The 22,912-nt window shown below is 40.9% G+C and overlaps 5 protein-coding genes across 7 annotated transcripts; 4 read left to right on the top strand and 1 right to left on the bottom strand.

The window, feature by feature from the left end:
* The first annotated feature begins 142 nt into the window (after positions 1 to 142).
* On the top strand, positions 143 to 2,853 carry LOC144522478 (E3 ubiquitin/ISG15 ligase TRIM25-like). Of its 2 annotated transcripts, XM_078257581.1 has the most exons (6): positions 143 to 773; positions 891 to 986; positions 1,469 to 1,702; positions 1,781 to 1,937; positions 2,047 to 2,091; positions 2,178 to 2,853. In XM_078257581.1, exons 1-6 carry the CDS (start codon positions 171 to 173, stop codon positions 2,696 to 2,698), a joined length of 1,656 nt encoding a protein of 551 aa, XP_078113707.1. In that variant the 5' UTR covers positions 143 to 170; the 3' UTR covers positions 2,699 to 2,853. The 2 variants fall into 2 exon arrangements, with proteins under 2 accessions (XP_078113707.1, XP_078113708.1); XM_078257582.1 differs by lacking the exon at positions 891 to 986.
* A 1,503-nt stretch (positions 2,854 to 4,356) lies between these two features.
* Positions 4,357 to 9,010, top strand: LOC144522472 (E3 ubiquitin/ISG15 ligase TRIM25-like). Its single transcript, XM_078257574.1, has 6 exons — positions 4,357 to 4,967; positions 5,044 to 5,139; positions 6,081 to 6,326; positions 6,437 to 6,590; positions 6,695 to 6,760; positions 7,852 to 9,010. The coding sequence occupies exons 1-6, from the start codon at positions 4,398 to 4,400 to the stop codon at positions 8,379 to 8,381; spliced, it is 1,662 nt and encodes a 553-aa protein (XP_078113700.1). The 5' UTR covers positions 4,357 to 4,397; the 3' UTR covers positions 8,382 to 9,010.
* Positions 9,011 to 9,042: 32 nt separating this feature from the next.
* On the bottom strand, positions 9,043 to 14,476 carry slc15a5 (solute carrier family 15 member 5). Its single transcript, XM_078257580.1, has 9 exons — positions 13,155 to 14,476; positions 12,450 to 12,672; positions 11,634 to 11,803; positions 10,724 to 10,944; positions 10,436 to 10,622; positions 10,094 to 10,282; positions 9,796 to 9,927; positions 9,549 to 9,657; positions 9,043 to 9,466 (listed from the first exon to the last, which is right to left on the bottom strand). The coding sequence occupies exons 1-9, from the start codon at positions 13,861 to 13,863 to the stop codon at positions 9,325 to 9,327; spliced, it is 2,082 nt and encodes a 693-aa protein (XP_078113706.1). The 5' UTR covers positions 13,864 to 14,476; the 3' UTR covers positions 9,043 to 9,324.
* A 1,211-nt stretch (positions 14,477 to 15,687) lies between these two features.
* On the top strand, positions 15,688 to 18,660 carry ccdc34 (coiled-coil domain containing 34). The gene is made up of 7 exons (XM_078257577.1): positions 15,688 to 15,798; positions 16,169 to 16,435; positions 16,532 to 16,676; positions 16,874 to 16,981; positions 17,134 to 17,292; positions 17,417 to 17,546; positions 18,090 to 18,660. The coding sequence occupies exons 2-7, from the start codon at positions 16,182 to 16,184 to the stop codon at positions 18,305 to 18,307; spliced, it is 1,014 nt and encodes a 337-aa protein (XP_078113703.1). The 5' UTR covers positions 15,688 to 15,798; positions 16,169 to 16,181; the 3' UTR covers positions 18,308 to 18,660.
* Positions 18,661 to 18,896: 236 nt separating this feature from the next.
* Positions 18,897 to 22,697, top strand: rab19 (RAB19, member RAS oncogene family). 2 transcript variants are annotated; one of them, XM_078257579.1, is made up of 5 exons: positions 18,897 to 18,987; positions 19,536 to 19,633; positions 20,233 to 20,421; positions 21,640 to 21,823; positions 22,095 to 22,697. In XM_078257579.1, the coding sequence occupies exons 2-5, from the start codon at positions 19,583 to 19,585 to the stop codon at positions 22,367 to 22,369; spliced, it is 699 nt and encodes a 232-aa protein (XP_078113705.1). In that variant the 5' UTR covers positions 18,897 to 18,987; positions 19,536 to 19,582; the 3' UTR covers positions 22,370 to 22,697. The 2 variants fall into 2 exon arrangements, with proteins under 2 accessions (XP_078113705.1, XP_078113704.1); XM_078257578.1 differs by lacking the exons at positions 18,897 to 18,987; positions 19,536 to 19,633 and having other exon boundaries at positions 20,010 to 20,415.
* The last annotated feature ends 215 nt before the right edge of the window (positions 22,698 to 22,912 follow it).

The raw sequence follows: 22,912 nt of genomic DNA, 5'->3' as shown, positions 1-22,912 counted from the left end.
TGCTGTCCTTTTAGAATGATAATTAGTTAGTATCATCGGCTAGATAGACAATTGTGTGAATTTAGTTGAATGTGTGATTAGGAGGCCTATTCTGGGCTTTACAGGGTTAATGCACTCCCATATAACAGCCACTTGATTTCACAGAAAACGAAACTTAGCGAGTGCTGAAGATGGCAGCGAGCAAAGAGCCAGATTCTTTATCATGCTCGATATGCTTGGATATACTGCAAATACCCGTGACTCTTCATTGTGGCCACAGCTACTGTATGAAGTGTGTAAATGGCTACTGGGACCAGGAGGATCGCTGTGGTGTTTACAGCTGTCCCCAGTGTAGACACACATACATCCCCAGACCTGTGTTGAACAAGAACACAGTGTTGGCAGATTTGGCAGGGAAAATGTCCCCAGAAGAAGAAGAAGAACAAGAAAAACAACAACAACCCACTCCTCCTGTGAAGGATGAAGTCGACCCAGTGGATGTGGAGTGTGATGTCTGCACTGCAAAGAAGCTGAAAGCTGTCAAGTCTTGCCTGGTGTGTCTGGCTTCTTTCTGTGCTACTCATCTGCAGCCCCACTATGTGTCTGCTGCTTTCAAAAAGCACAAGCTAGTGGAAGTCTCTGCCTGCATACAAGAAAAGATCTGCTCTAAGCATGACAAGCTGCTCGAAGTCTATTGCCGCAGTGATGGCCAGTGCATTTGCCTGCTTTGTGTGATGGATGAACACAAAGGTCATGACACTGTCTCGGCTGCAGCAGAGAGGAAAGAGAAACAAGTAAGAATCATTCTTTTTTTGCAATTGTCAAAGTCATATTGCTGCGAAAATCGGAATGTCTGTAAATATTGTAAGACAATTTAGTTTTGCACAAACACAATATGATTTTATTTTCAGAAACTATTTGGAAATAAAAAACAAAGATACCAACAGGGAATACAGGAGAAACAGAAGCAGCTGCGGCAGCTGAGACAGAAAATAAAAGCACTGCAGGTGACTTGTTTTGTACTTTTTCTCAGCTGACTTAAATGCATGAAATGTGTCCTGTATCTAGGGCTGGGCAATATATCGATATTATATCGATATCGTGATATCAGACCAGATATTGTCTTAGATTTTGGATATTGTAATATGACATAAGTGTTGTCTTTTACTGGTTTTAAAGGCTGCATTACAGTAAAGTGATGTACTTTTCTGAACTTACCAGACTGTTCTAGATGTTCTATTATTTGCCTTTACCCCCTTAGACATTATGTCCACATTACTGATGATTATTTATCTAAAATCTAAGTGTGAAGATATTTTGTTAAAGCACCAAGTGTCAACCCTAGAATATCGCCGCAATATCGATATTGAGGTATTTGGTCAAGAATATCATATCTGATTTTCTCCATATTGGCAGGCCCTACCTGTATCCCTTACCTTTAAAATAACTGACATACTGACATTTGTATTTTTTTTATCTCTACCGTCAGTGTTCTGGAGATGCAGCTCTTGATCAAAATGAGAAGGCCTATACTGAAATAGTCCAGATGGCAGATAAAAGGCGTTGTACTGTGAGAGAGCTGATCAGAGTTCAGGAGACGGCTGTGGTGAGCCGAGCTGAGGCGCTCGTGGATCGGCTGCAGAAGGACATCTCTGAGCTGAGAAAGGGAGAGGATGAACTCAAGCAGCTGTCTCTCACTGAGGATCACATTCATTTCCTGCAGGTACACACACAGTCAAACGTAGATTATTGAGCGAGTAGCACTTTACTTCATATTGTGCTTTTCTTTTCATGTTTCTAGAGCTGCCAGTCCATTTTTGACTGTCCAGAACCTGACGAGTGGTCTGATTTCGACATCCTTCTACACAGACCTTTTGACTTTGTGACAAAGAAAATTTCTATTTTGAGAGACAAAATGGAAAACATGGCCAGAGATATTGCAGAAATATCTCAGACATGTAAGAAAATAACGTCATTAGAATCATTTGTTTATTTACTGAGATGATGTGATATTGTATAAATAGCCAGTTTACCAAAATGCTCTTTTGTCATGTTTTCTGCTTTTAGTTCAAGCTGATCCTGATCCTGAGACAAGACAGGAGTTCTCCCTTTGTGAGTCATTAATATTTTTGATTGGCCACCCTGTGCTTTCCTTTCAATGTATGTCACACTGAATTATAATAACTTTTACATTTCAGATTCCTGCCGCTTAAGTTTGGATCCCAACACAGCATTTGAAAACCTTTTGCTCTCCGAGGGAAACAGCAGAGTGACCTGGATTAAAAAAGCCCAGAGGTATCCACATCATCCAGATAGATTTACCAAATATGAGCAAGTGTTGTGCACTGAAGGTGTATGTGGAGTTTGCTACTGGGAGGTTGAGTGGCGAGGGCCCAGGGTTGAGGTCGCTGTGTGCTATAAAGGGGCATGGCTGGATGAAAGTGGCTTTGGATACACAGATCAATCCTGGTGCATTTCCCTTTCAAATGTTGGTTGCACCTTTTGGCATAGTGGAATCAAAACCAAAGTATCCACCCACTGCTCCTCTACTGTAGGAGTGTATCTGAACCATAAGGCAGGGAGCCTGTCCTTCTATAGCGTGTCTGATTCTGGTCAAATGATGCTCCTTCACAGAGTTCACACCACATTCTCCCAGCCTCTGTACCCTGGGTTCATGGTCTGCAGAGGGGCCTCAGCTAGGATAATGTCATCTAAGTAAAGGGCACCCACTGTCAAGGTTGCTCAAGTAAAGTATCAGTATCAAAGTATGTTTATTCTCTGTGCACTGTCTTGTGTGTGTGTTAAACACCAGCGCTAAAGAGGCCTTGTGTTGTCTGTTGATCATTGCTCATTATTTGCCAGGGTTCTTTAAAATGTATATTTTTGCAAGGAAAAGGCTGAAGGTGATATTTGGCACAGGTGTGAGGTTTTTGTGTTTGTTCCATGATCCTTGTCCTGTAATGGATCCCTTTAACTGTAAACTCAGCAATGTATTGTTTGTGTAAGTAGAATAATTATATATACAAATGTTCATAACTAATCTAGCCTAGCTATGTGTGTATATGTCTTTTTCTTAAAAATAACAATACACACATGGCTTCATTTAAAAAGCTAGAGGTACACTATTAAGCATGTCAAGATAAGTTGTGGATACTAGTTTGCTTACTTTATAATTGTATGCCAATGGCGTTTAGTTAAAAGGGGCTACAATATGTTTTGTCAATTCAAATAAATGATGATGGTCACATTTGTATAGGCCATTTGTGAAGCACATAGTTGCTCTACAAGCAAATTCATTCAAAAGTTATAGAGATTTAAAGCATATACTAATTTTTTTTATGTGATTGTGTAATTTTTTTTAATTATTTTGTTTCCAAAAAAAAGAATAAAAATAGAGACAAATAAAGAGAGAAACAATTTACTGTAGTCTGTGTTTCAGCACATTCATCTTAAGTGTCCCCAGATCTGTTGGACAGACAGGTTGCATCAGCGTGCTGTGCTCTCTGCCACATTTTCTCTGTTGCTGCTACCAACTCATTGTGGTATAGAAATAATTTTTAAAAAATCCTACACACTGGGGGTTAAATAAGTTTTGTAAATGCATTCTTATAATCAAATAATGTGCTCACATGAAACAAAATGTGCTTATAAAGTTAAACCTGCAATAATGTATTTTTTTTCTAGGCCATTTTGGGGCAGCCCAACAAGCTGTAAACACAAAGTTTACACCGTCAATGTGTTTATATATAATAATAATAATAATAATAATAATAATATGTTAGCAGTTGCCTATTTACACACCCAGCAGAAATTAGCATTCATTTAATCATGGCAACCTGATTAATATATAGGCTATGTCCAATATTCACTTACTTTTAAGCACTATTTGGGTCTCCATCACTCATAAGATAATATCTGTGTTCACAAGCTTCGATGCTGGAAAATTAAGTTCATGAGAGCGGTGAAAGTGAACCAAAAATGGTAAAGTTGCTGTTGAACCAACAAAATCAGCTGAAATACGCTAAAATGCTCTGTTGCGCTGAGGGGCACTGCTGTAATACATCATTTTAGAATTTTCTGTGGGTTCATCACTATGAGCGACCTCATTGCAGTAGGCCTACATGTAGCCTATTCATTTAACCCATTGTTAATATGAAAATATTGATTAGAGCAGCTTTAAGTTGAAAAATAATGAGTTTGTACAGTATAATCTCAACTGAAGTTGAGTAGCCTACTTTGACTCAAGTAGAGTTTAAAACCTCCACTTGTTTAACAGTGGGGTATTTTGTTCTACACTGACACAGACCAGCTAGTCAGCACATGATCTGTGCCAATAAGAACAAGCTTGCCAACAAGCCACTCCTTCAGAGAAAACGAAAGTTAGGCTACTCTGTCTCCATCAGTCTGAGCGGCAGAAAATGGCTTCGAGTGAGGAATTGTTCGACTGCTCCATCTGTTTACAGTTACTGGAGGGTCCTGTGACGACGGCATGTGGACACAGTTACTGTATAAAATGCATCAATTCCTTCTGGGATGTAAATAATAACAGTGGAAGGAGTTACAGCTGTCCTCAGTGCAGGCAGACGTTCTCCCAGAGGCCTGTTCTGAAGAGGAACACACTTCTGGCTGCCCTGCTGGAGGAAAACAAGAGTCACAGTCCAAACGCTGCGGACACCTATGCCTCGCCTGGTGATGTGGAATGTGACGCTTGCACAGGGAGAAAAAGAAAAGCTTCCATGTTCTGCCTCGTGTGTTTGGCCTCTTACTGTGAGACTCATCTGAAGCCTCACCTCGAGGTGCCACCGTTGAAAAAACACCATCTGATTCAAGCTTCTGCAAGGATCAAAGAAAGCATCTGTGGCCGTCATGACAAACTTCTGGAGATTTACTGCCGCACTGATCAGCTGTTCATATGCCTCATGTGTGCGATGGATGAGCACAAAGGCCATGACACGGTGGCAGTAGCAGCAGAAAAATGTGAAATGCAGGTAAGTAATCCAGCCCCATGCTGAAGTCATTTGTTGCCCTTCCTTTTTAATGTCACATGGATTTGTGTTTCAACAGAGACGACTGGAGGGGACCAAACAGGAAATCGCAGACAGAGTGCTGGATTCAGAGAGGAAAATGGCAGAGCTGAGGGGGGCTGCAGGCTCTATAAGAGTGAGTACAAACACAAGTACTTTTTTCTATTATTCATCAATACATTTCTTTATAATCAATATGTTGATACAACATAATAAAAGTGCCTAGTTTACTGACAACAAAGAAATAGAAAAGAGGAAAGGGATGTGGGTGTATAGACTGTTAGGCAACAGATGTTTTGGGAATTTCCAGTGTCTCTGCGGTATACGGTGATGGACTCTTCAGAAGAGGTAATTACTGTATCTCCACTCAAGCTTCTGTGTGAGAAAGTCAACGGACGCCACAATCTTCAACCTTTGGATGTACACGTTCTCCTTACAGAGGCTATTTTGCAGAGGCACTGTTGCTCCGTACGACGCTTAGTGCTGCCCAAGACAGTTGTGATTGGTTTCAATAGTGTACCCTCTTTGAATTGCTTTTTTTAAGCCAAGTACCCCCTGCCCAGCGCAAAACATTTTTGGTAGAAAAAAAGACTATATAAAGAGGTAGAATACAGCGCCGTCAGTGATAGATTCACTAAACAACAGCCTTTTTTTTAAACAAAAACATTTAAATGCTACATTTCAAATGTTTAGAATCCATCACTTAATTCGTTCATTATTATAGTATAATTATTTTATGAATTGTGTATGACATATTTTTAAATTAGCATTTTTGCAAAAATGTCACGTACCCCCTGCAGTACTCCAAAGTAAACCTAGGGGTAAACGTACCCCCATTTGAGAAACACTGGTTTTAAGAAATGCTAATAAACCAGAGCATGTTTTTCTGTGCTGTGAAGGAAGGTCTGGCAATGCGAGACTATGGAAAAAGTAAAGCTCTAAAAAACTCCAGTTACTTATCATATGTTGCAGAATAACTGAAGGAAGTGTAAAGTAGCCCAGCACTATCATAAATAGACTGTAACTCAAAATGTCATCAGTCGCAACAGGACAAATGTTTTGCATGTTTTCTCCAAGGATGCTGCATGGAAGGCGTGCGATGATATTGAGCGACTCAGCGCGGAAAGCGTCCTGTTATTCGTCCGCTCTGTGGAGAGAAAGCGCTCTGAGATGAGAGCGAAAGTTGGAGAAGCAGAGAAAGCTGGAGTGGACTGGATCCACAGTCGCCTCGGGCAACTGCAGCGTGAAGTGTTGGAGCTGAGGAGGAGAGAGGATGAACTCGACCAGCTTTCACTAACAGAGGACCCCATTCAGTTTATGCAGGTGATGACATGTTTATAGTCTTTGGAAGTATACGCCATTTTGTATCACATTTTTACTGCTACATTTAAAAATGTTTAAATCACACAATGTATATTTGACGCCATGTGCAGGGTTGCCAGGCCCTGGGTGACCTCCCTGTGTTCACAGACTCGCATGCAAGACCTGACATGCTGACAGAGTTCGTCACTGCACAGATCGATAAACTGAAAAACATGTGCAACAAAGAAAAGGGAGAATTATTCCGTCATTCTGAAGAAGATCTGTGTAAGTCTGACCAGTTTGGATCTCTAAACCTCATCATTAGTCTAGTCTGTATATTTCCTCTTAATGTAGACAGAATGATCAGTGTTTATTTCTTTTCATCACAGTGTCAAACAAGCCAAGGCTGTTTGAGGAAACAACATCAAGGACATACCTTTTGACCAAATATAAGAGTAAGCATATTGTTAAGAAGAAAAGTTTGGAGTGCTCGGAAGTTCAAAACAAATCATAAAGGTGCTCTTTGGTAAGGGAACACAAAACTTCAAAAGAGACAAAAGGTCCAAGGCACTCTAATTGTGATTTTTTTTTTTTTAAATGGTTATTTAAAATGCCCATATTATAAAAAAAAACACCCATGCTATTTTGAGTGAGAAACAGGTTTCTGAATGTGTCCTGCCTTCAGTCTCTGGGTGAGCTGTTCAAAATCAGCAGGGCCGTCTACGTCATTGGCTGAAACATTTGGTGTGTGCTAACCACTTTAGCTAATACCACACCAGCTAGCTGTTTCTCCAACTTTGGTCAGTACAAGGCAGGATTAGCCAGGAGACTTCTTCTAAACGAGGGCACACTTCCAACTTTGTGTTGAATACCTGCAGACGAGGGACATGTAAGTAGTTCTATACAATTTCTTTTGTAGATTAGGGTGAACTTGTGTGTGTTGTAGCAGTGTTTTGCCATTGAGAACGAGGTGGCTAACCACTAGCAGCGCTAGCTTCTAGCTAGTAGTCCTTACCTAGCTACTGTGCATGTGCGACTCCCAACAAAGATGGAACAGAAGTGAGATGCCTCACTCTGTAGCTAAAACGGAGAGCTCAACACATAGGGTGAAAAGAGGAGCTGCAGCAATGTGCAGTACAACAGAAATATGGTGTTTTTTGAAAATGAAACCATGTCAACCTATTCTGGTACAACCTCAAAATACAGTATGAACCTGAAATTGAGTATAATATGGGCACTTTAATATCGAAATCTTACAATAAAACTGGGCAGCAACCCACGCTGATCAGCACAAAGCGGACTTCTTCAGGTATTCTAGGCTTTTTAATTTTTTTCACAAGAAGAGCGCCTTGGACCTTTTTTTTTTGTCTTTTTGAAGTTTTGTGTTCCCTTTCCAAAGAGCACCTTTTATGATTTGTTTTGAACTTCCGAGCACTCCAGACTTTTCTTCTTAAGTTACTAAGCATGATGTAAATTCACTTTGCATAAAGCATAAACATAAATGAAAGCTTCCCCAGCCAAACAAGTGTTTCATGTATTCCTGCAGACTCCACAGTGGAGGTGGACCCCAACACTGTAGCTGCATGTCTTTGCTTGTCTGACAGAAACCGAGAGATATCATGGGGTGACAGGGACCAGGCTCATCCTGATCACCATGACAGATTTACCTTCTATCACCAGGCTCTGTGCAAACAGGGCCTTCAGTGCAGCCACTACTGGGAGGTGGAGTGGGACGGTGGCATTGTCGATTTGGCTGTGTCGTACAAAGGCATTGAAAGAAAGGGTTCCGGGAAAGATTGCTGTTTTGGGCACAATGATCTCTCCTGGAAATTAACCTGCTCTTCGTCCGGTTGCACGTTTTGGCACAATAATCTTCACAAAGGCCAGATTCCGCCGGTTCTCTCCCACAGAGTGGGCATACACCTTGATTACGATGCAGGAACGCTGGGATTCTACAGTGTTTCTGACTCTGACAGTTTCACACAGCTGCACCAAATCCAGACCACCTTTATTGAACCTCTCTATCCTGGGTTTTCTGTTGATTCAGGTTCAACACTAAAAATATGCAACATATAGGCCAGTCTCAATTAATACAGGCTAGACGCAGGACTTCCTGCCAGTTATGATTCAGGGATGAAAGAAAATAAGATAATATATAAATATATATAATATTGATTATGAATGAAAGAGTGGAAAACGGAATTTTCTCCTATTATATTTTGGCTTTTTTCTCTTAAATGTTGCTAAAAAAAACATCAAAAGACCCTGTTCTATTGTTTTCTTTCATATAAGATGTAGCCTACCTATTTTACCTAATGTTGTTCAACAAACTTTACATTGTTTCATTTTAAGATTTTAAACCATATTTCTTGATTTTGTTCTTCATTCTGTATGATGGAATTATCTCCATTCAAGACTTATACTATACTACATAATACTACTGTAAATTAGGAGCACATCTTCAAAGTGGCCTCGAAAAGATGGTTTCTCAGTTATGTGTAGCCTGGTTTATATTGTGAAAAGAGCTTGGAACATGTGGGCTTTTTGTTTCGTGTCCGGGTTTCATATTTTTATTGTGTTGCTTGTTGTATGTTGGAGGACCACAATGGAAAAAAGCCATTTAGGATAATTTTTTTAAATTATCAAACAAACAGAGAGTATTTGCTTTAGCTTCATATACTCAATAAAGGACCATGCTTTGCTAATTATGTAATTTATTTCATTTAATGTGCTATTATTTACATTTTATGTTTGATTAGCAAATGTAGCTCAAAAATTTCACTCGTATTGAGGCCATGCTCACAAAAGTCAAGTAGCGTTCCATGGTTACAGTACGGGACATTTGTTTGATTATATGCACACGTTTTATTATTACATTTATCGTAAAAGCAATGAAGAAATATTCCATGAACTTCATTTATACAGTTCAGCCCACAATTTCCCAAGTCACAGACTTTTTACATAAAGTAGTAACATGCAGCGCCAGCGCCACCAACAGTAGAGATAATAATTAAGACCGTCATAAAATGGATTCAATGGAGGCGTTTGTGTAGGAGTGATCCACAGTGTCGTAGAAGCGCAGACAGGCCTTGTAATACAGCAGCTTCTCAGTCAGAGGGCTGGCGGTCAGTGCTTTACCCTGCACACTCAGGTCTATGTACCTGGACAACATCAGTGAGAATGACAGTGTTCATTATGCAAAATTAATAATGTATGTCACGGTAGTTATAGATAATACTGTACCTGTAAGATACACTCCAAAACACGAGGGTATTTACAGCCATCAGTGTGGCCAGGAGGAAGAAGAATCTCTCCAGATTCCCATCATGCAGTGTGTCTGGGTAGAAGTTACCTGCAAACAAGTATCCAAGTATCAGTGTGGTCATATCCGCATCAGTGACATCTTGGGCTAAAAATCATTGGGTTTTTACATCAAATGTCATTTATTATTGGAAGAAAACATGCAATACAGTATTTGTACTCATTTCACCTCCGGAGAGAAAGTACACCAGCTGAATGATGAAGGCTCCCAGAAAGCAGCCCCCTCCATAGGATAGAGTTAGGAAGTGCAGGGAGATACCTCTGATGTGGCTTGGGGTCAGCTGGAAAGATATGAGGGAACCTGCCAGAGAGGGAGTGACAGCAGAAGTGTTTGATCATCTTTAAACCACCTTGGGTTAGTTGCAGTTGGTTTGGGCTAATTTGACAAATCAAAAGTCGTTTTGGGCAAGAAGCACCATGTGAGACCTGCATCATGAAATTATGGAGGCCCTAAATCTGTCACTCACATGCAGGAGTGACGAGAGCCTCTGCGAGACCAAGTAGGATGTACTGAGGAGCCAGCTGGAAACACGGCATGGATGACACATGCAGAACTTTTCCAGACAGCGTCTGCTCCACCAGAGGGTATGCCTTCCTCTGCAGCTCAGACAAACCTGCCACCAGGACCGACAGGGTGGCACACGCATGGCCCAGAGCTGGAAGGGGAGGATGGACAGGGGGGGGTGATAAGAGAGGGGGCTGCAGAATAATTACGGGGGGGAAGAGGGATGAGGCAGAAGAGCGAGAGTGACATTAGAATCATGTGTGCATTAGTGGGGATGTGCATGTGTGCACACAGAAATACTCACTGATGACTTTTGCAGGTGCCAGAGGAGCTTTTTCCATGGAGAGGTAGCAAGTCGTCACACACTCGATCAGCGGGGCTAAGAGCAGCAGCGGTAGGATACTGATCACATTCATGGCGCCGATGGGCAACAGGAGGTTGTTCAGGTGAAGGTTTGAGTTCATTGTCTGTATGTAGTAACCTGAGGGAATCTGTAGGAAAACATATTTTTAGTCTTCCAGCATATGATAAAACATGAGCACGATCCCTTTTCATGCTTTATAACAGTTCCTTTATCTTTCCAGTGACCTGCCTGTGTGATGCAGGCTCTGTAAAGCAGCTGAAGGCCATAAAGAGGGAAGAGCTTGGCCAGGACTTTAACGTTTTCTACATGTGTTTCGCTGTACCGGCCGCCATTGTTCTCCTTGGCCCGGTCCAGCCAAGATCCCACATCTCCACTCAGGTGACGATAGTGGAGGCAGCACATCTTGAGAGAGTTCATGAAAACTCCCAGTGTGGTTAATAATGAGCCACCTGCAGTACGCCAGACACACAAAGGAACAGAATGAAGTATGATTCAAGTTAATGTGCATATACAGTATTTTTACTTAAAGGTCCCATGGCATGACAATTTCACTTTGTGAGGTTTTTTAACATTAATGTGAGTTCCCCCAGCCTGCCTATGGTCCCGCAGTGGCTAGAAATGGCGATAGGTTGCTCTACCTTTGATTGAAATGAAAGCTCAGATGGGCCGATCTGGAATCTTCCCTTTATGATGTCATAAGGGGAAAGGTTACCTCCCCTTTCTCTGCTTTGCCCGCCCAGAGAATTTGGCCCACCCATGAGAGAGGGAGAGAGATATCATGGCTTGCAAACAAGCAAAGTGGCAGTTGGTCAAGGCCACACCCCCACCCTCCACCTTGCCCCCCCTCTCTCCTCCTCAATAGCTACAGACACAGAAATGGCACATCCTAAGGAAAGCTCATTGTGGGACTGGCTCTAGTGGCTGTAATTCTGCACCAAGGCTGAATTTCTGGAAAGAGACTTCAGATACAGTATTAGGGGACCACTAAGGCCTATATAAAAGAGACTTCAGATACAGTATTAGGGGACCACTAAGGCCTATATAAAGCATCCCAAAAGCAGCATGTCATAGGACCTTTAAGTACTATATGCAGTGTGTCTGAATACTATAATAACTGAACAATTTTATAGTTTGGTACCTTTCTTGGGTTTATAGGTGAGTTTGTTCCGCATCATATGTATGGCGAGTAGAGCCAGCAGCACAGAGGTAAAGGGGATAAGGAAGCCCAGATTTTTGGCCACAGACTGCTGGATGTAAGCAATACCCAGAAACACCACAGTGGAATTGAGGTTGACCAACCAGTAGAACCTAAACATAAATAAGACAAATATCCCACTCAATTCCTTCATGTGCATACTGATCACAAATGTCACTGAATAACTTATGAGTCGATGGAAGAATTATTTCCATCTACTCATAAGCAGACGCATCATTTTTTAGCCTGCAATTTGGTTAGACAATCTGTCCACCTCTTAAGTCCAAACTAAAATATCTCAACAAATATTGTATGAATTGCCATGAAATGTTGTACAGGCATTCATGGTCCCCAGAAGATGAGTCCCACTGACTTTGGTGATCGTCTGACTTTACCTCTAGCGTCACCATGAGGTTGACATTTTTGGTTTTTAGTGAACATGTTTGACAACTATTGAATGGATTCTCATGAAATTCCCTGAGGTTGAATTGTAATAACTTTTGTGATCCTCATCTAGCACCATCATTACAGTAGTCAAATTTACTCTCTACACTTGTGGGACATTAAAGTTATTGTGTGTTCTCCATACTCAACCAAGTTTTTTTTTTTGTCACCATGCAGTATAACTGAACTGTAAAGTCAATAAGTCATTATTAAATCTTCCTTAATGAAGATGAAACGGATCATAGTAACAATATCAATGCATAATTTGTAGTCTAACCAAGTTAATGAGTTTTTTCAGATGGCAACCCCACCCACCAGTTGAAGAAGGACAGGAGCTGGTGCTGATTGTAGCACTGCAGACTATAGGCTCCCATGGGACAGAGGATGGCCCGGATGCCGCCGATGCCCAGTGCAGCAGCCAAAAGGCCGATGTAGAACAAGATCTGCTGCTCCCGAGGTTCCAGCAGGTGTGTCATGTGATGAGTATCAATGTAGAAATCCTCAAACGGGAATGCCACCACGGGCAGCATGGCTGTGCCTATAGAAAGCATGATGACAGGGGAAGGTCATGGTACGTAGTTGCAGCTAGATTTCAAACACGAGTGTGACTTCCCAGAAGCCGAGCCATGACTTAGCATCTTAATAGAATTACTAACGCTCTTAAAATGACCTCACACTAATGGTTAAAATGTTCATGTCACATATTCAGATAAATATCCAGTCTTTTTTTTTTATTTTAAAGATAATTTTTTGGGGCATTTTCGGCCTTTATTTTTGAGCCAAACCCGGGCCCGCTGCGTAGAGGGGTAAACCTCTATACATGGGCGCTGGAGCTATCTGGGCGCCCAAATATCCTGTCTTTTAAACTGGCAAATTTGACCCTACATTACAATGAATCTTACATTGTAACATAAATATACTGTCCAAGATCATTTAAAAAAAAATAAAAAAATGTCACATAGTCTTATCACAAATTTCATCACATCAGAAAATGTGTATAAACCTTTAATTGTGTCTTACCAAAGAAATGAAGGAAAGCACACAAGTAGAGCACCTTGGTCCTTCCTAAGCAGGTCTCTGCAAACCACCCAACCAGAACAGGGGTCAGGGTGCTGGCTCCTATAAAGCACAGGTTGACTGTCGCAGCCAGGTAGTTATCATAGCCCAGCTTCACAGTGCAGAAGAGAATCATGTTGCATACAATCCCAAAGAAAGTGAATCTCTCACTCAGCTCCACAAGCAGAACACAGATGATAACTTGGAGCTTCTTGCGGGACTTCCTCGGTGCGTGTTCATGGTCTGAACGAGGGGCCTGGGAGGATCGACGCAGTCTGCCTCTGCCCTGTGGCAGTTTCTGAAGGTCTCCTGCTACCATATCACCTGGCCAGGGAGCTGGCTGCTCGGTTGGCTGGATATAAGTCAGTAATGGACGAGGCAGAGCTCTGAATGAGCTCTCCTGCCCTTCAAGCAAAACGACCAGGCCAGAGCTGGAATCCCTCACCCTCGTGTGACTCTGAAGACACGTACTGTAGTACCAGACACACCTACCTGCATTCTGTGTGATGGTCTTACTCAGAACTGTGGACGCCTCACAGGGATCTGACACATTATACAAAATTGTACCCAGTAGGGAGTGATGGATGGAAGCAATGTAGAGAAATATTTCTATAATTAGGCCTATTACCAAAAAGATGTTTTTTTCAGAGCAAAGGTACTTGAGTTTTTCCATTTTCTGCTACTTTCTGCTACAAATATTGTAATTTTTTGACTCCACTTTATTTATTTGAAAATGTAGTTACTAGTTACTTTGCAGATTCAGATATTAAAACAAATTATAATCAACAAATAAATGATGAAGTTGCCTATACATTAAGCTAACGGGCAGAATGTAAAGTAGTTCAAATTAGCCCCACCTTTACCACATGCAATATCAAACTGATACTTACACATAAATGCATCAATAATTATGAACATGATATAGTACATTATTCTGAAACAGGCCCTTCTGCATAATGAGTACTTTTACTTTTGATACTTTAAGTCTATTTGATGCTAATACTTCTGTACTTTACTTAAGATTTGAATGCAGGCGGACTTTTACTTATTTCTATGCTGTGGTATTGCTATTTTTACTTAAGTAAACGATCCGAGTACGTCTTCCACCAACTTTGATCCTGTTTATCTGAAACTAAATAACAAAGTCATAGATACATTGATAATGAACAACTCAAAGACACACAATGTTCCATAAGCAGTGGGCTTTAGCATCAAGAGACATAAAACAAGACAACAAATTAATTTAGTGTAGCAGGTTATTACAAACACTCACAAAATGCCACATGTCTTTGTGAAAGCAGTGCTTCATTTTACGAGCTCGTGTAGGACCGCCTTCTGGTAATTAGACTGGTAATGTTAAGTGGGAGTGAGACAGAGTGCATGGGCAGGTTGACTTCAACTGGATCAGAGCTGCTAGATTAACAATACTGTTGTTACAGTAGGGAGTAAACCACTGTCTGAAACACAACCACAAAGCACAGGCCAAGCAAGCACTGTTATATACACTGTTATATGTTTTATATATATATATATACCTTATATATATATATATATATATATATATATATATATATATATAACAAGGTACTCTTGAAATACAAGAGTACCTTGTCACAAAACCTCACGACAAAATTACTCATTTGTTACTTAAAAATGTTTGGCGTGACCAAAATATCTATCACTGATATCTATCATGAAATAAGATCAAATAAATCAGTTTAAAGAATCTACATAGGTATTTTTTAACACCTGCGATCACTTAGTAAGTAAAGCTGGATTATCTTCTAAATTCCCTTCTTCCTTTCTTTCATGAAGAGGCTACATTTTATTTAGCATCTTACAAGCTAGTATAAAAAGAGGAATTAGTGGCCTTGCTTATTAATTAAAACAAGACTGTTCTGATATTATTTATGAACATTTAAAAAGTGTAGCCTGTATTTCAGTAGAAATCCAATAAAAGCAGTCCTAATTGGAGGTAACATTGTAACCAAGTTGAAAATGAGAGATTCAATATTCAAGAGAGCTTTATTGTAATTGTCTCCAACAACAAAAGTGCGGCTACATCACCAATCAGGCGCCAAGTCATTCAGATAGTACTACCGTTATAAAACATAATATCAAAGTAGGCCTACCAAATACAATCCAAATAAAAAATACTGCCAGAGTAAATACAGAAATTAGTTATATTGCAAGAGTATGGTCTTTACAGTATAATAACCTAGGTGTGGAATTGTGGGATAATAGTTACAATATAAAAATGCACTTGGCTCCTTTATATTTTCCCCTTTTTTACATTATGTCATTATAATGTATTTAGAATAAATATGTTACATCTATAAAGGTATTCTAATACACACATGCTTCAAAAACAGTTATAACTTAACTGATAATGTGATAATAGAAAAATAAATTAGCCTAGCTACATGTTGAGGAGACAAACAAGTTGCACGTAAGCGTCAAGCGTCACCATGGTTACATTTGCGTCGTTCAGTTGAGCGTGGGGGCGTGGTGTATCATGGGAAACAAAGTTGTTTGCAAATCAGTTCCAGCGTTGGTAAAACAAAAACGAGCACAACAGCGAGACTTTTCTTCCCGTTTACGCACAAAGGTAGGCTACGAAATCTTCACATTTCTTTTTGAGATAGCAAAAGACCCTGCACGCATAGCTACACTGTAGAGTTAGCTAGCATAATACTTAGCATTAAGCGTTCGTTGCACATAACTAGATAATATTCAAGCTAAGTTAGCTAACGATAGCTAGCTAGCTAGCTAGCTAACCAACCAACGCTAGCTTTTAAGTTCCATTTGAGTGCTAACGTTAGCCCCACTTTACTGACCGCTAAAACGAGCTTTTGACATGAGCACCAGCTAGTTAGTTGTGTGTGTCACTGAAAAGCTGCATTGGTTTGTTTGACATTAGTTAACAGACAAAACTCACACATAACCGATGGGAAACATTCTTGTGTTTTTCGAAGCAGACATCCGCTAGCAATGTCTGGAGGAAGGATGCCCAACTGTCCTGCCTCTGCGTCCCAGGGCTTTAGCTCGACCCCTGTCAAAACAAGCCAGGGAAAGGACTTGCACACATCCAAGGGCTTGGACGACGGCATCCTATCCGACGACGAAGACACGTTCTCTCTGCTTTCTCCCATCTATCATGACAGTTTTGACAGTGATGAAGACCCGGAGCTCAGCCCAGCTCAGCAGACTTCACCCAGGCAGAGAGACAGCGTTTCACCAGTCAGGTACTGCTGAATCTTGACCACAGACACGTGGTTCATTCAGTCAAAATATAAGCATACAGTAGAATATGTATAATTGTACATCTGTTTTTGTTACAGATGTGAGCTACCAAGAACACCGTCAGTGCAGATGTTGTATGCAGCTAGGGAGCCTGCGGGCTCACCTACTCTCAGTGCATGGGAAATGTGGCTGGTGAACAAAGCCAAGGAAGACCGATTCAAATTGGAAAAACAAGCAGAGGAGGCAAGCCACACTTAATCATAATTTATATCACTGCATTACTAAAGCAGCACTACTTTCCTAACATCCCTTTTTGCATGTTTCTATAAGTCTAAGTTCATAGTCCTCCCCCGCCCCCCCTTGTTTCCAAATCATTCTAACCCAAACATATTTTTTATTGCATCTGGTCTGAAAAAAACATTTTATACCCCTTGAATTAGGAGCGGTTACGGAAGGAAAAAAAAGAACGACAAGAAAGGGAGCGGGAACAGAAAAAGATTGTCATGGAAGAAAAGATCCAAGAATGGCTCAGGATTAAAAGAGAACAGGTAGACAACTGCTTCTTTAAACCAAGTAATACCACACAGAGCACCATAGCAGATTGGCTGGCTATTTGTCAGACTTTTGTTTAATTACACAGTAATGCTGCACTATCCAATGCTGACATGTCTGTTATTTGTTTTTCTTCTTGCAATCCAAGGAGAAGCACGAGCAACTTGTAAAACTGAGCAAAGAGGAGGAGGCGATACAGCGACAGCGGGAGAAACAGACGGAGATTGAACAGAAAGCTCAACAAAAGTATAAAGACTGGCTGCAAAAGAAGAACCAAGAAAAAATAGAAACGGAAAAGAAGGAAAAAGTAGTGTGGATCTTTTACAAGTTATTCTGCTTTTAATGACAAGATGTTTAAGTGAAATGTTATCTTATTAATGACAAGCAGAAACGGACAGATTCTGATAGATGTTTGTTTTTTTTCTTGACAGGAGAAAGCTGTCCTGAAGGAGGAGCAGGAGAAAGAGCGCCACAAGAGGGCAGAGGAGAAGTTTAAAGAGTGGCTGGCAAAAGCCAATGAAAAAAGCAGAGCGAGTCCAAAATCACCTTGCTACCCAACAAGTAAGATCACTCACCCATATTCAGTCCCTCCAGAAAAATGTGATTATGCGATCGCATAATTCAATGCATAATCAGCCAAAGTCCGCATATTTATGCGGGGGGGGGCGCATTTTTTCAAATACGCCGCACTTTCCCCTTTTTTTTCCACTGTTGCAATGGGAACGTTATGAAGTGACGTAATTGCGCAACGTGAACGTCATCGAAAAGCTGCAAACCCCACGATGAAGCCATGATGAAACCGCAGTTTTTGCAAGTTCCTCGATTTTATTGCATAAAATTGCATAAATATCCCGCATATTCCATTGCATTTTTTAAGAAAGCGTGCTGCATAATCAAGGATTTTTGCCCACAACAAAAAACTCTGGACTGCATATTGGAATTGTTAACCAGGCCTTATTGATTTTGGACTGACTGACACCAGATCTATAATAACAGTTTTTATGTTGGTTTCAAACTTCATCAAATGTGATGTAGCTCATTAGTTTAAATTAGCCTAGATATTTGTTATATGCACCAGGATCATATCGCTTTGATTTCTTCCAGGTCCCTATGACAAATCCTACCCATCACCCAGCTTCTGCAATCCAATCCCCTGGAAGCCTATTCACGTCCCTCCTCCAGAAACATCACTGAATAAGACACCGGGCAAGAAAACGACAAAGATTTCAACAAACCAACAACGGAAATGTCAACAAAGCCCCAGCACTGCTTTAAGGCTGAGAAACTCTGCGAGGGCAGCCCAGTTGCTGCAGAAGAGATGACAAAGCAGACCGACATCTATGACTGATACGGTAGCTTAGTTACGGCTCAAATCCGATTTCATCACCGCTCATCCACTCCACCACAGCTCCTTAACTGACACGCTGCCAAACCACAGAAGAATTTCTGTTCTCTAATGTGCAGTAATGAAACTTAGCTACTATCTACATTTTTGTTTGTTTCATGTAGTACACTGGAGCGATCTCGTAATAATGCAGTAGCTCAAATTAGTTTGTACGTTTACATGATTTTACAAAGATGTTTATACTTTGTTATAGACATTTAAAAGCCTTGAGTTTATTTCGTTTGATCCTGTAAATTTGCTTATTAGATAAAAGAGGCATTATCAAAGTTATTTTTCATGGTTGTCCGTGTCTTATTTGTGCCATCACTAAATGGTCCACAAAACCACTTTACATTGCATTTAATAAGGCATCAACCACACAATAGAAGGTGGCTGGTGGTCACAGCCAAAGATAGACCCAGCTTGGTCAAGTGCCCCTCATACTCACACATTGTTCTGTGTCCAGCTGTGCCTTGTTCTTCTGTGGGCTGAGATGACGACAGAACAAATGAGGGGGTGGAGAGAGAGAGAGAGCGAGAGAGAGACTGATTCAGATTCAGAGCAGTATGCTCATTCTGTGTTAACATCTCACTGTGATATCAATGTATGCAGCCTGAGGTAAAACATTTTCAATTACAATTGATGTTAGATTATCCTGTCTTGAACTACATCCTTTCAATGTGTATTGTTTGTGCTTACGCTACGCTTACTGTAACCCCTTTCTGTTGTTGAGTGCTGTGGAATGTGTTATTTGACAGTAGTCAGCGAGGGGGCTCACATTGTTGGGCACTTTTGAAAGTACAAAAAAACACTGGGGTCCAAAGGACAGCTTTTAAGACAAATGTCAAGTGTTTACATTCTGTCAGGAGAAGGAAAATTGCAGGAGTGGTTTAAGCTGTTTGCTCAGCGGTATTTGCCCCCTGAGTATGTTAAGAAACCCATAAAGATATACAGTTCTGTTCAAACTCAGCCTCCAGCACGTTGGCTATCTGTGTACTTCTAACGCAGCTGTTCTAACTAAAATGGTAAGTTATAAAAACCGCCTAGAGCTCAATATGTGTAAATCTATCTAACCCTATCACATCTACAGTATTTATGCCTGAGCCAGTACTTTTGATAATGACCAATGTTTCAGGTCATTGAGTTTTTATTTCTGCCTATTCTAGGTATTGTGACCTATTACAGAGCCTGAATAGAAAACCCATATCCCAAGATGCAGTGGTGCAGGTGGGCTGGCAGTTGGAGATCACACCTACCAGGTCAGGTACGAGGCGTGTCTATAATGTAGAATGGGAGGGAGAGGTGTAGAGGGCAGAAAGAGTGACAGTCTAAAGGGCAGCAATGAAGACTAAACTTGTGTTTAAGACTTCAAGAATGGGTCCGATAGCGTAGCGTAGACATGGAAACGAGCATAGGATGAAGAAACACAACTTTGGATGCTGACTTTTACTTCAAGGAAAAAGGGAATTTGAATCCTCTGCTATGGGATAATCAAGTTCATTTTGTTGTTTGCTGAACAGAGTTTGGGAATAAGGTTAAATATGACTTGAGTTAAGCAGGCTGTTGGAATAAAAACTGGATTTACAAGTGAGATTTTTTAATCTGTGACTGGGACAACTACTAATTACTACTAATTACTTACGGATCACACATATTTGGCTGGAGCTACAGCTATACTACAGCTGTTAAACCTGATTTGCCTCTTTTTCTGACAATGATGTTGTTTCTGTAAATAGTTTTAGTTTCTATTGACACAACTTGGAAGGAACAAGTTCTGTTGCATTGAGGCACAGAGGTCTTGGATCAAGTGTTTTGGCCTCCGTTTTTGTGTGTATACTGTACATTCCTCCCTTCACCATGCAGTCTGCAGGGCCGGAGATTGAGGACTCTTTCGACTTTCTTTTCAAAATCATCCTGGTTGGGGACTCCGATGTGGGGAAGACCTGTGTGGTCCAGAGCTTCAAGTCTGGCATATTCATCGAGAAGCAGCAAAACACCATCGGGGTCGACTTTACGGTTCGCACCCTGGACATTGATGGCAAAAAGGTGAAGGTAGGTGACATGCACTCAGCACCTTTTTCAGTGTCTTTTTTTTATTTATTTAGAAGTTTACTTTTTACAAGACACATTCCTATATCACAGCTTAAATGCAATACAGACATTAGGGTTCTTTTTTTTAATTTTTTTTTTATATCTGAACAAAAACATGGATATGTGAGACGTGTCTGTGTACTTACCCTTCAAGTAAATACTCCCTTTGCTTGTTGAAGTGTTTCCTCTAGAGAAAGAGGAGTGGCTGACTGCTTGCTTTAAATAATCCGTGTTAGCTTTCTGGGTGGGTTAATTTGTTAACTGCATGGATGTCTTTTTATGCTAATTAGTTTGGAGTTGTGTGCGCAATCATGTTTGAAAAAGGACTGATCACTTTCAGAGTTCACAGCATGTCTGAATAACTTATAAAGTATGTTGTGAAGATACCCATCACACATTTTGTAATCATTTAAAAGGTGCAGTAGGTAAGCCTTATAAAACTAACTTTCTGTCATATTTGCTGAAACTGACCCTATGTTCCAGTTAGAGATGTTCCGATACCGATACCAGTATCAGTATCGGAACATCTCTAGTTCCAGTAGAACTACATGAAGCAGGTAATTTAAAAAAAAAAAGAATCTGGCTCCTCTGGCACCACCTACAGCCTGTAGTGCAAGTTGCAAAAATCAACTGCTCCCTGTTCAGATGCACCAATCAGGGCCAGGGGGAGTGTCTAACTGCGTGTCAATCACTGCTCAGGCACACACATTCATTCTCCCTTGTGGGGGGAGGGGCTTAGGAGACCGTTTTGGGCTTTAGCGGAAAGGGGAGGAGGGACTGAGAAGTTGTCGATGTTCAAATTATTTTCCGAACGACGAACGCCGTGCAACCAGTAACCAGTAACATAGCTCAAGCATGTTGTTCGTCTGGTCATGACTGTTTTCCCAAGATGGCGCCCGCATTTATACGTAAACAGTTCTGTCTTTCTAAACTATCTGTGTGGTGTGGTGCTATTTTGAGCCTTGTTAGTGGTATAGAAATAGCGATTTCTTTTGACATTACCCGTGCCCCGACGACTAGCTTTATAAGCTAATTAGCGGTTTGCGCTAAAACTGGTCACATTCGATGAGCATGAAAACATATCCCAGAGAACGGTCGACTCGGTACACGTGTTATTAACCCCTAGGTTCATTTTGCGCCAGATTTCTCCTTTAAGTCATTTCTGTTTTGTTATTGCAGATGCAGGTGTGGGACACGGCAGGTCAGGAGCGTTTCCGCACCATAACTCAGAGCTACTACCGCAGCGCCCACGGTGCCATGGTGGCCTATGACATCACACGCCGCACCACATTTGAATCAATTCCCCACTGGATCAGGGAGGTGGAACAGTTTGGAGCTGCCAGCGTGGTGCTGATCCTCATTGGTAATTCAAGTGAAATGAAGTTGTTTTTATCTTGGTCAGTAAACCCCCAAAAATATTCCTAGACTTTGTACTGTTGGTCGGAAAAACAAACAAAACAAGCAATATCAATACGTCACACTGGGATCTGTTAAATTGTGGTAAATATAATAATAATGTTTAATTGTATTTGTTTGTCAGTTCATAGACAAAACAATGAATTGAGAAAGCGTCAGATTACGATGATAGAGATTGATAATATATTTTGCACTTCTTTCTCCGTTTATCCGTGCAGGTAATAAGTCAGACCTCCAAGCTCAGCGACAGGTGTTATTCGAGGATGCGTGCACTCTGGCAGAAAACAACGGCGTGCTGGCTGCTCTGGAAACCTCAGCCAAGGAGGCCCAGAACGTGGAGGCGGCCTTCATCCTCATGGCTCGGGAGCTGCTGGCACGCCACGGCATGACCACCATCGACGAGATTTCCCAAGAATCGCCTCAATTAATGTTGAGTAACAGCACCCACCCGGTTTATGGCACCGTGGCTTCAGATAAAAAGTGTGGGTGCTGAGCAGGCCGAAGCAGGGATGTGTTGTTTTAGACTCGTTTGGAAAAATAGTGTTCACAGTTTAGGAGAAACTACATACAGTATATGTGTTTTGTGTGTGTGTGTGTGTGTGTGTTTAAAAGTTTTGTACATATTTTGACTTTTGATATTTATAAAGTTTGTAGAATCAGTAACACAGGTTTTAAATGGTGATTGCTTATGTTGTATTATTCTTCTGAACATAACCCTTTGCTGAATGTGACTCCAGAATTACAAACCACACCGATGCTGGAGGACTCTGTACTAAGATCGTACTACAGTATACAGAATAATGTTCTCACTTGACAAGCAACTTTTTGTGTCTTTCATCCTTTTTCATTTTTCCTTTCATTCAGTATGACTTTTTTTTAGTACTGTACATTACCGGAGTTCCACAGTTTTAACCTACAATTTAAGTCACTTGCAAATCATACTTTATTACACTTTTCAGTTACAAATATAACAAACCAGCACCTTGTGACATGTTCAGTGGTGCTGCAACTGTAGGTACGTGTTTTCTCCCACAAA

This window comes from Sander vitreus, chromosome 8, assembly GCF_031162955.1.
Source record: "Sander vitreus isolate 19-12246 chromosome 8, sanVit1, whole genome shotgun sequence".
Taxonomy (NCBI): domain Eukaryota; kingdom Metazoa; phylum Chordata; class Actinopteri; order Perciformes; family Percidae; genus Sander; species Sander vitreus.
Note: the sequence above shows the minus strand (reverse complement) of the source record. Positions and strands in the feature narration are given on the sequence as shown.

Bases quoted from the DNA above. Each gene is read 5' to 3' on its own strand.
- LOC144522478 (XM_078257581.1), top strand. From the start codon at position 171: ATGGCAGCGAGCAAAGAGCCAGATTCTTTATCATGCTCGATATGCTTG. The intron at 987-1,468 runs GTGACTTGTTTT...CTCTACCGTCAG, and splicing joins AGAAAATAAAAGCACTGCAG to TGTTCTGGAGATGCAGCTCT. The intron at 1,938-2,046 runs GTAAGAAAATAA...TTCTGCTTTTAG, and splicing joins TGCAGAAATATCTCAGACAT to TTCAAGCTGATCCTGATCCT.
- LOC144522472 (XM_078257574.1), top strand. From the start codon at position 4,398: ATGGCTTCGAGTGAGGAATTGTTCGACTGCTCCATCTGTTTACAGTTA. The intron at 4,968-5,043 runs GTAAGTAATCCA...GTGTTTCAACAG, and splicing joins CAGAAAAATGTGAAATGCAG to AGACGACTGGAGGGGACCAA. The intron at 6,327-6,436 runs GTGATGACATGT...CGCCATGTGCAG, and splicing joins ACCCCATTCAGTTTATGCAG to GGTTGCCAGGCCCTGGGTGA.
- slc15a5 (XM_078257580.1), bottom strand. From the start codon at position 13,863: ATGGAAAAACTCAAGTACCTTTGCTCTGAAAAAAACATCTTTTTGGTA. The intron at 10,283-10,435 runs GTGAGTATTTCT...CTCCCCTTCCAG, and splicing joins GGCACCTGCAAAAGTCATCA to CTCTGGGCCATGCGTGTGCC. The intron at 9,467-9,548 runs GTACAGTATTAT...GATGTTGTCCAG, and splicing joins TTTTGGAGTGTATCTTACAG to GTACATAGACCTGAGTGTGC.
- ccdc34 (XM_078257577.1), top strand. From the start codon at position 16,182: ATGTCTGGAGGAAGGATGCCCAACTGTCCTGCCTCTGCGTCCCAGGGC. The intron at 16,982-17,133 runs GTAGACAACTGC...TTGCAATCCAAG, and splicing joins TCAGGATTAAAAGAGAACAG to GAGAAGCACGAGCAACTTGT. The intron at 17,547-18,089 runs GTAAGATCACTC...GATTTCTTCCAG, and splicing joins ATCACCTTGCTACCCAACAA to GTCCCTATGACAAATCCTAC.
- rab19 (XM_078257579.1), top strand. From the start codon at position 19,583: ATGCAGTGGTGCAGGTGGGCTGGCAGTTGGAGATCACACCTACCAGGT. The intron at 20,422-21,639 runs GTAGGTGACATG...TTGTTATTGCAG, and splicing joins TTGATGGCAAAAAGGTGAAG to ATGCAGGTGTGGGACACGGC. The intron at 21,824-22,094 runs GTAATTCAAGTG...TTATCCGTGCAG, and splicing joins CGTGGTGCTGATCCTCATTG to GTAATAAGTCAGACCTCCAA.